Source organism: Oreochromis niloticus, linkage group LG15, assembly GCF_001858045.2.
Source record: "Oreochromis niloticus isolate F11D_XX linkage group LG15, O_niloticus_UMD_NMBU, whole genome shotgun sequence".
Classification (NCBI taxonomy): Eukaryota; Metazoa; Chordata; class Actinopteri; order Cichliformes; family Cichlidae; genus Oreochromis; species Oreochromis niloticus.
The window spans coordinates 9,796,993-9,808,261 of NC_031980.2; the positions used below are offsets into that span (position 1 = coordinate 9,796,993).

At 38.6% G+C, this 11,269-nt stretch overlaps 1 protein-coding gene across 2 annotated transcripts; it reads left to right on the top strand.

The window, feature by feature from the left end:
* Nucleotides 1-1,614: 1,614 nt before the first annotated feature.
* On the top strand, nucleotides 1,615-11,188 carry moxd1l (monooxygenase, DBH-like 1, like). Of its 2 annotated transcripts, XM_003449908.5 has the most exons (13): nucleotides 1,615-1,913; nucleotides 4,893-5,039; nucleotides 5,793-5,945; nucleotides 6,028-6,111; nucleotides 6,330-6,485; nucleotides 6,965-7,067; nucleotides 8,055-8,224; nucleotides 8,299-8,387; nucleotides 8,488-8,584; nucleotides 8,676-8,735; nucleotides 9,724-9,842; nucleotides 9,964-10,042; nucleotides 10,676-11,188. In XM_003449908.5, the coding sequence occupies exons 1-13, from the start codon at nucleotides 1,644-1,646 to the stop codon at nucleotides 10,829-10,831; spliced, it is 1,683 nt and encodes a 560-aa protein (XP_003449956.1). In that variant the 5' UTR covers nucleotides 1,615-1,643; the 3' UTR covers nucleotides 10,832-11,188. The 2 variants fall into 2 exon arrangements, with proteins under 2 accessions (XP_003449956.1, XP_013129650.1); XM_013274196.3 differs by lacking the exon at nucleotides 4,893-5,039.
* Nucleotides 11,189-11,269: the final 81 nt, after the last annotated feature.

Consider the following 11,269-nt stretch of genomic DNA (forward strand, 5'->3'; position numbering starts at 1 on the left):
GTGCCGTGTATTTATATTATGTGTATACTTATATTATTGTAGTTTTTTATAATGTGCTAAGCACTTGTACACTTTTATGGAGCTGTTTTAAATCTCGTTATACTGTGCATAATGACAATAAAGGCTTTCAGTTCAATTCAATTCAATTTTTGATGCCTGACAGTTACAATTATCTTTTATTTTGTCTCCTGATTTCCTGGGTTATCATTATTGGTAAAGACTTACAGCACTGTGTAAAAGTCTTTTTTTATATTTTTCTCAGAAATTGCAGTGAAACAAGTGCAAGCATACATAGAAATACAGGACAAAAGGCAAAAACAGAGCTTGTACAGTTCTAATGCGCTTGAACCTTTATTCTTTAACACAGCCTGAACTCTCTTAGGTAAGCTTTCTTTTGATTTTTAAGTAGTCTTCAGAATTAGTTCTCCAGACCTCTTGAAGGACATTGAATGCTGTTCTTTCGCCGCCCTTTCTTTCGTTCTCTGTCAAGATAATCTCACACTGCTTCAAAAATGTTGAGCTTCGGGCTCCGGGGAAGTCAGTTTCTGTGATTTTCTATCCAGATATACTTTTACTGCCTTGACAGTGTGTGTTGTCCATCAATCAACCCACTGTCCTAAACAGAAAGTCCAACAAACAATAAATTCTAGCATGCAACAACTTCTATGAATGTTTGTTTGCAATGATCGGTGCTGTCAATTAGTTTATCACTGACAATGATGACGATCACTAAAGAAATCTTCCTCTGTCCTTATGCGCTCAAGTTAAGAAAATATTGCATATGTTGGTAATAAAAAAAAAAAAAACTAGACTGTGCAACTGAACCTGTGAACAGGATGAGTTGCACAGTAAAATGACCAGAGAAGCGTTGTGTGTAAGAGCACTTGAGTCAGTTGTTACATAAGTTGTACTTGAAGTGATAGCTGAAGTGTTTTCCTTAAAATATTAGATATTTGTTCAGCCAGAAGAAGAAGAAGAATCTCTCTGAAATGTTCGCTAAAGAATATGAGACGGTTAAAGATTGCACACTGTAAAAAAATAACACATGAACAAAGAAATAAACCTAAAACTTTTGTATCAGGATCTGAGTGCAGCACTCAGAGAATAACTACACAATTCACATTCCTGCGCCATGAAATTATTTTGGCTTGACTCAAGCCTTTGATATATGAGAATGTGACAGTAGGTGAGAAGAAAGTATTATAACTTTCACTTCTCCTTAGCACCGATTCATATATCAATCACCTGAGTCTGCCAGTTATAAAAAAAACAAAAAAACAAAAAAGTGGAGGTGAAATCTTCAGCCCACCCGTGGACATTTTAGTGCTGTATGAAAAGCACTGTGGCTGGAGACTGCTAGTACATAAAAGATTCAATTACAGATTTAATACTAAGGCTTTAAAGAAGCTGAATTTGAAACTCATTTGTGAGTTTTTACAAGGATGAGAATGTGACAGGGAGCACAGAAAGCCCAGTTTTTATTGTTCAGCAAGGGCAAACAGTAAATGCCTGAGCACTTTTTTTTCCCACTATCACTTGAGCTGATCTCGAAACGCAGGTGTGTCTTTGGATGGTGGGAGGGAGTTTGGCAGCCCCGCTAGTATTCAGCTCAGTTTGAAGATTTTCAGCTTTGCAGAGACATCATGTGCTCTCTGCTTCCCTTTTTCTCCCTGCTACTGATCTGCGCAACAGGGTCATGGGCGATGGATGTCACAATGCCCTTTATGGAGTACCTGGACCAGGAGCAACTGGTGTGCCTGAAGTGGGGCTTTGACAATCCCGTTGATGACATTACATTCCAGCTGGCAGTCAACACCACAGGCTGGGTGGGTTTTGGTTTGAGCCCGAACGGAGACATGAAAGGATCAGACATCGTCATAGGAGGAGTTGGATCCAGTGGAAGCTACTTCTCGGTTAGTTATGAAATAATAACAAATCAGAACCTGTTGTATTTTTACTTATGATAAAAGTTAGATAAACAGCTGAATGCTTTCATCCTGTTTAATTTAATTTTGTGTTTTGGTTTTCTTTTCAGTTTCATATCAGTTGTTTTAGTTTAGATTCTATTGAAAATGATTCATTTTTGTTTAGTTTTTAGATTTGCACAGTTTTAGTTTTTAGTGTCACTATGTCATGTTCGGTATTTGTCAGGGACAGAAATAGAAAAAATAGATACAGCGGTGTGAAAAAGTGTTTGCCACCTTCCTGATTTCTTATTATTACATGGCCCTGTGTGAAAAAGTGATGGCCCACACCTTGTTAAATCACAAATTAACTGTGATTAACCACATTTTTTACAAAGCCACACCCAGGGATGATTACTGCCAGACCTGCTAAATCAAGAAATCACTTAAATAGAACCTGTCTGAAAAGCTGAAGCGGGCTAAGAGATCTCAACAAAACATATCATGATCCAAAGAAAAAGCTGAGAAACAAAGTCACTGACATCTATCAGTCTGGAAAGGGATATAAAGGAATTTCTAAGGCTCTGGGACTCCAGTGAACTATGGTGAGAGCCATTATCCATGAATGGAGAAAACTTGGAACAGTAGTGAAGCTTCCCTGGAGTGGCCAGCCTACTAAAATTATTCCAAAAGTAATTTTAGACTGATTGGCCATGACTCTTCCAGGAGGTCACAGAAGAAACCAAAACAACATCTAAAGAACTGCAGACCTCACTTGCCTCAGTTAAGGTCAGTGTTAAGGTTAGTGACTCCACTAAAAAGGGGGCTGGGCAAAAATGGCCTTCATGGCAGAGTTCCAAGACGAAAACCACTGCTGAGCAAAAGGAACATAAAGACTCGTCTCAGTTTTGCCAGAAAACATCTTGATGACCCCCAAGATCTTTGGGAAAATATTCTGTGGACTCATGAGACAAAATCAAACTTTTTGGAAAGTGTGTTACATCTGGTGTAAAAGTAACACAGCATTTCAGAAAAGGAATGTCATACCAACAGTAAATTGGTGGTAGTAATGTGATGGTCTGGGGTTGTGTTGCTACCTAAGGGCCTGGAAGACTTGCTGTGGTAAATGGAACCATGAACCATGCCGTCTACCAAAACCAAGTGAAGGAGAATTTCCAGTCATCTGCTCGTGACCTCAAGCTGAAGCACACTTGAGTTTTGCAGCAGGACAGTGATCCAAAACACACCAGCAAGTCCACCTCTGAATGGCTTAGGAAAAACAAAATGAAGACTTTAGAATGGTCTAGTCCAGGGGTCGGCAACCCGCGGCTCTTTAGTCCTTATAGTGCGGCTCCGCATGGTTTGGGAAAATAAATTAGAAGTATTTCGCTGAAGTGTATTTTATTTATGTTAGTTCTTTTAAACTTGTAGTTCTAAATTGGAAAATTATTGTGATATTGAAATATAAATATAAAATTATATTCTATTATTTTTTCCTCGCTCAATATAAGCGTCACACTCGCGGAAGCCGGTATTCCCGCCGAAACACCGTGCATTTATCGAGACTTTCAACCCCAGGTAGGCCAATTATGGATCTTCGGATCCACATTATGTCAGCAGCTCCACCGTGAAGTATGTTAAAGACAAACACTGCTCACGCCTCACAGACGACAGATGACAGCTTACAGTCCTGCGTAAACTGACTTCGCAGAGCACCGATTAGCAGACGCTGTGCGCAGAGGTTCAGGATCAGAAGTCCCATTGTAAACACATCACGGCAGACCCGACGATGTTTGCATGAACGCGCTTTTCAGCATCTCTTTATTGACCACTTTTCACACACAGTTGCTGTACGCATACAGCCGGCTGTAGCTTCGCAGCTCACAGCCCGACACACACCACCAACAACAGCAGAGAGCACAGACTTTAAGGCGGCGAGGCGTGATTGCGGGTGCCGCTCAGGTGCGTCCGCCTCCCCTGCAGCGGCGCTGCAGACCACGCCCCCGCCGCACGCATTAACCAGGTAAAATACATATTTAGGCAGAATTTTGCAAATATCTATTTTTCATTTTTCAGCAGCATAGAGCTTTTTTTACCAATTATTTTTTAAAAGTCAGGTCAAGGCTCCAAAAGCCCAAAGGAGATATAAGGGTGGCAGCTCACAACAGTTTTTGTTTGCTACATGGATCATTTTAGTTCAGCTGGGTGTCTTTGCTTTTGTTATATTTCTTTAAGAGTTCAAAATGTGTTGATTACATAAATAAAATGTAATTTTCTCTGTACCACTTCATGGATTTCATAAGCAGCACACCTTAGTTGTTCACACAAAGGTAGAAAACAATATATACAGTGTTATCTTCATTTTAGATGTCAAAAAGTATTTGCGGCTCCCAGTGTTTTCTTTTGTGTGGAAACCGGGTCCAAGTGGCTCTTTGGGTGTAAAAGGTTGCAGACCCCTGGTCTAGTCAAAGTCCTGACCTGAATCCGATTGAGATGCTGTGGCATGACCTTAATAAGGCATTTCATACTTGAAAACCCTCCAGTGTGGCTGAATTACAACAATACTGCAAAGATGAGTGGACCAAAATTCCTCCACAGCGCTGTAGAAGTCTCATTGACATTTATCGCAAACTCTTGATTGCAGTTGTTGCTGCTAAGGGTGGCCCAACCAGTTGTTAGGTTTATAGAGGGTAATCACTTTTTCACACAGGACCATATAGGTTTTGATTTTCCCCTTACTAATAAACAGCTTCATTTAGAAATTGCATTTGTGTTTACTTGTGTTATCTTTTTCTAATATTTAACTTTGTCTGATGATCTGAAACAATTAAGTGTGACAAACATACAAAAAAATAAGAAATCAGGAAGTGGGCAAACCCTTTTTCACACCACACAACTTTGTTTTTGTAAGCGATCTTTCACAAGGACACACCTAACACAGTGCCAGAGACTAATGTCTGGCCTTCTGGTGTTGTTTTTTTCCATTAGGATCAATACGCCACGGGCAACTCCATGCCTCTAGAGGATGCACAGCAGAGCTACACTCTCCTCTCTGTGCGGGAAAATGAGGGGCAAACCGTCATGACCTTTAAGAGGCCTATTAAAACGTGTGATGATAAAGACTTCCAGATCACTGTAACTATTTTGTTTGCTTGTTTCTTTTATTTTTTTTCTTTCCCCTTATCACAGTCTGCATGTGTGGGATTAGTGTAACACCGCCATCACAATTATTTTTTTATTTTGTCCAATGAAGGTCCTTTTTTTTCTTTTTTTTTTTTACAAAATAGTTCCCATAAAAACATAAAAACAAACAAGTGAATCATGCTAAAAAGAGGTGTAATGTTTCTCTCTTCATACCACACCTATAGGTCTTATATGACACCACAATTAGACTTTGTTGTTTCAGACATAAGGCCTGAAATACAAGTTTAGTCTCTTTGTTGTACCCTTTTCTCTGTTTTCCTTCTGTTTTGTAGTAGATCTAATTGTCCGTCTAATGTTCAAGGTTCACATTCTACAATCTGCTATTCCAGTTCTTTTATTAGGCTCCCCAGGCTTTTTTTTCTCCACACATTGCCCTGGGTTTCCAGAATAATACAATGGCATGATTTCATTTTGAACACATGAAATGCTACACAGTTCCTGGTAACAAAACTCAAAGATTATAGTACACCTTTGCAGTGGCACAGAACTCTGCACAGTCAGAGCATTAAATCACTTTATGTAACATGTTAAGTTATTTTACAAGGTATAAAAAGATTTTAATAATCAGAAACCTGCCACAATATCACCTTCCAAATGAATATATATATATTACTGTATTGCTTCTATACTGTATATTATAAGGGATCACATTGCCTGACCTAAATTACCATCTCTCTCTCTCAGCCTCAGCCCATCAAACTCATCTTTGCCTATGGGAAAACAGATGAGATCTCTTACCACGGGTCCAGACGAGGCACCAAAGAAGTAAATCTACTGAACTATATGCCAAAGTCCATCCCAACCAACTCCAGCTATCTTAGTGCTATGGTGGACAACGTAAGAATTACTGACAATAACAGTCAGATCAGAATTATCATATTGTTTGTTGTTTATTTACCTTTATATTTGTTGTTTACAGATCATAGTCCCTTCCAACACTACCTACTATCACTGCAAAGTCATGAAGTTCCCAAAGTTAAATACAAAACATCATATTTACCAGGTAAGCATTATTTCTTTATATTTCTGTCGCCACTGTTCTTTCATTTGTGTCTGATTGGGCAGTTCAAATGCATATAAAAGCACACCTACATTAATGTATGTGTAAGCATAAATAAACTAATAAAAAAAAGTGTCACAACCAAGTAGACTTTATGAATTCATATGCTGTCATTGTGATTTTTATGTTTATTTCAACCTCGTTCTCCTAATTTACGTCAGATCGAGCCCGTGATCGACCACCTTGACCTCGTTCATCATATGCTGCTGTACCATTGTCCCCCCAAAGTGACAGAGCCTTATGACAAGCCATGCTACATGGGAGATATAGGAGACAGCTGCTTTGGAGTAGTGGCTTCTTGGGGAGTGGGAGGCGGGGTGAGCTGTACACTGTAAACCCAAAGAAGTTAGCAGACCTTAAAAAAATTAAGGCAACCAATTTGTCTTAATTTTTTTAAGTTTATGAACTTAAAAGCTGGAGCTTATCAGAACTCCAATATTTTGATTGCATTTGACATGTACCTTTTGACTAAAATAAAAGTAAAATGTTTAATAATTGAATTCATAAATATTTAGTAACTAGAACAAAAGTCAGACATCAACTTTGAAAACTCAAAAACAAGTCAGACAAAATGTAAAGTTTATTTATATTTTTATGAGTAGCGGGTACTTAATATCCAAAATAGTTGAAGTTCATCAAAAATAATAAGTTGAACTGACTCAAATGGGAGAAAATATTAGATTACTATTACTGTTTAAAAAAAAATTAAGTTTACATCACATAATTTTTTCTTGTGTGTGTTGTTTCTGTGCCAGTGTTACATCAGTTCTCCTACAATTCATCTCTAAATCTTCAGGTGTACAAGCTTCCGGAAAATGTGGGAATTCCCATTGGAGGAGAGAATAGCGATGCACTCTATAGGCTGGAAATCCATTACAATAACCCAGAGAGGAAAGAAGGTAAATACTGAGTTTATTAAAACTAAGGGAAAGTTAAAAGAGAACTATGACCTCTTGACCTCTGCAGTGAGGTTGCCGCATTGATCTGGATTCTTTTAGTACACTTAAAGTGTCACCGCAAATTAATCCAGAGTTGTTCTAAATGTTCACCTTTCACTATGATGAAACATTTCTCGCCTGATAGAAGCCTTAATTTTCGCCACAAACCCCATCAAACACCATTTTTGGTTTTAACCTTTATTTAACCAGAAAGGAATAATTTTGAGATTTAGAAATTATTTTCTGAAAGTGCCTCAGACTAGGGCAGCACGGTGGCATGGTGGTTAGCACTGTTACCTCACAGCAAGAAGGGCCTCAGTTCAATTCCACCATCAGGTCAGGGTCTTTCTGTGTGGAGTTTGCATGTTCTCCCCGTGTTTGCGTGGGTACTCCGGCTTCCTCCCACAGTCCAAAGACATGCACTTTGTGGGGATAGGTTAATTGAAAAATCTAAATTGCCCATAGGTGCGAATGGTTGTCTGTCCCTGTGTGTTAGCCCTGCAACAGACTGGCAACCTGTCCAGGGTGTACCCCGCCTCTCGCCCCATGACAGCTGGGATAGGCTCCAGCACCCCCTGTGACTCTGAAAAGGATAAGCAGAAACGAATGGATGGATAGATGCCTCAAACTAAAACAAGTAGCATTAATCTTACATACCATCGCTGGGAGAAAACCGGCTCCCAGCTAGAGTGGGGGGCACCTGGGGAGCCATGTTTCAATACTGCGGCACAGATGTGTTATGCTGTGCTTTCCATTGCCACCACCAAAACACCCAGTTAGAATGGCGATCTAGTTAAAGTGTTGAAACTGCTTTGGTGGCACTTTGACACTCAGTATCCCACTATGTTTGTCAAAAATTGAATATGCTTCCTATGATCTTGAATTTATTTACTTAACTTTAATATTATTATTATTATTTTTATTTGACTGTTCTTTTTCTCTCTACAGGCATTAAAGACAGCTCAGGACTAAGATTACACTATACTGCAAAGCTACGGCAGCATGATGTGGGCATTATGACTACAGGTGTCTTACCAGGAAGAGTGAAGTACGATATCCCTGCAAAAGCCAACCAGTTCCTCACCTACGCCATGTGCAACACATCTTACTTTTCAAAGGTATGCACCTCTGCAATATGGATTCCAAGATGCATTTAAAAAGTCTGTAAAAGTCTTTTTTCTCCTTCCCATAGTTTTTTAACCCTGTGCCTGATCTTCAAGTGTTTGCTGTGCTCTTGCACACTCACTTGGCTGGGAGGAAAGTCAGAGTAGGCCACTTCAGGTAAAAAACAAAAAAGGCAGACTGTATGCAGCTCAACAGCAATCAATGTCGTCTGCATGAATTTAGAGTTGATTGGTTTTCCCGGTGCATCCCACTGCAGAAATGAACGACAGATAGATTTCTTGGGCATAGATGAAAACTACAACTTTGATCTACAACAGACTGTCAGTTTGGGAAGCATAAAGACAATCAAGGAGGTAAGGGTTCATTACAACCATGCACATTTATGAACACGATAGAAAAAAATGGAAAACAATTAGCTGTCTATGGTTTTTCCTTCCACTACAGGGTGATGAAATTGTAGTGGAGTGCACCTACAATACTACCAATCGTGCTTCAGTCACTAAGGTGGGTTAGCAGTGTATGACCTTGTGTCATCATATGGCTTGAATGAAATCAGGACTGCCCGAGTGAAACCAGAAAAAAAATGTAACAAAAGTAACCTTAAACAAACAAGCGCTTTACTAGTTCTTGCATCCATATCTTGGAAATGACATGTAATGCACAATGTTCAGCTGTGATTATGACTGTTAAATATGTACTGCTTCCCATAGCAGCAAAATCCTTGTATCAAGAAGCATACAGATATGAACACAGTGTTCCTTCGTATTCATTATAATAATATCAAAAAATATGACACTGTGATCTGTAGTGAGGATAGGGAGTCAAGCGGAGACCTGGAGGTGTGCTCTGGAGTGAAGATGAATAAAAGTAAAAAATATCTGTAAATGAGAGGGAGACATTTGTAACATGTGAAACTGCAGGGAGTAGAGGTAGTGAAGATGAACTAGCTTAAACACCTGGAGTTAACCAGGAATAGAGGGCAAGTGGGGTGGAGATGAGTGTCGGGAATGATGTGTGATTGAAGCAACAGTGAAAAGGAAAGTTTACAAGATGGTAAACCTTGTAAACCACAATCTTCAAACCATACATCATAATGAGGCCTGTTGTGATGTATGGTTTGGAGATCGTGGCTCTGACAAAAAGAAAAGAGCTGGAGCTGAAGATCCTAATATTTTCATCGGGATCCACAATGGTCAAGATTAGAAATGAGTACATCAGAGGGGCAGCTCAGGTTGAACAGGCTGAGATGGTTTGGACATGTGCAAAGGAGGGACAGTTGATTTATCAGACAAAGGATTCTGAACATGGAGCTGCCAGAAAGGAGAAAAAGAGAAAGACCCCAGAAGAGATGCAGAGGGTTGGTGTGACAGAGGAGAATGATCCACTGTGATGACTCCTAAAGGGAGCAGTTGGAAGAAGAAGATCTCACAATCATTTTACACCATGAAAGCAAGTTAGACTGCATTGAATCTCTAATGCATGCTCCTTTCAGATGGGGTTAGCAACTACTGATGAGATGTGCCTTGCTTTCCTGTTCTACTACCCCGCGATCAACATCACCTCATGCGTTAGCATTCCAGATGCCAGAGGAGTGCCGATGGACGCAGAGAAGTAAGCTCTGATGCAATGCTTCATCCACCCTTTTGATTTTTTTCCCATACATATACATTTGAGTAAATTTTGGTCATGCAGCTGTATCTTGGTAAACTAGATATATACGGTATTTTGACAGAATACCCGTGGATAAGATCACTGAGTATGAGATGATGTTAAAGAAGGCACCGCAATATCAAGCAATCTTAAACAGCAATGTAAGTATCAGTCCTGTATATTTGATACTTACTTTTTTTTTCCTGTGTGATTTAATCAAATGTTTTTTGAAGTTTAAAAGACAGATACTGGCACCGACAACACGTTATATTTTATTATTTATAGGTTATATAAAATGTTTATATCAATTGGCTTATTTCTTTACAACTTCAGACAGTGGCTTGGTTATTACAGGAAATAATATGAATGTGACAGTGAACTCATCATCAATGCGTGAACTATTGTTGTTTTTATTTTTATGTATTTATTTTTATCCAACAATCCATTGTTTCCTCCTCTACATCTGTTCTGTATTGTTGCCATTTTGCATTTATGCTAAGCATCTTTGGAGTGTTAATTTTTATATTACAATTTATTTGACTGACCAGTAAGCCAGGCTTCTATACCGTCACACACATCTATGCATGTGTATTTAAGATTTCATAAATGGTTCTTATGGTTTATGTTCACAATATGATAAACATAGCATAATCACAAAGTTGGAGCTTTTATTTGTCTTTCTCTGCAGTATGTGGCATTTAAGTGGAAGTCACTGACAAAAAAGCAAGATTATTCATTGTTTTTTAACTGCAAAAAAAAAGTATTATTGTGATGATCTTTTTTTTAATTTGCAGCACAATGCATTCTTTTTCCAAAATGGTACTGTAAGGGATCTGATGAAGACACCTGCTGCTTGCCAGATTAGAAACACTTCAAACAGATTCAGCACATCCTGGATTGTGAATCTTGCAGGAATCATACTTGTGCTACTCTGGATTATATTAATGTAGCCCAGGCATTGGCAATATTGCCAGTTGCAATCCCTATAAAGGAAGACAGAGTTGATCAAATCTTTACTGTATCGACATTACATCAGATTTTCCAAGCTTTTGGTTTCTCTTTTTATGATATCATTGATCTTTCTTGTTAAATGTTAATCACAGTCATTTTCTTTAGCACCTTAATGATTTTCATACTAAGCACAGGGACATGGATATTTACATTACACATATTAATACTTAGCCAGTGTAATATTATGTTAGCACAACTTCAGTTTGTAAGCTGGGATACTGTTTCTACCACAGCAGCAATAAAAAGATTTATTGTTTCTAAAATGGTAATAATAAAAGTTTGCATGATTTTCAGTATGAATGCAGTTTATTTATTTTTCCTTTATTGCATTACTATTTGCTAATTGAGTAGATCAGAACTTTCTGTATTATTAAATC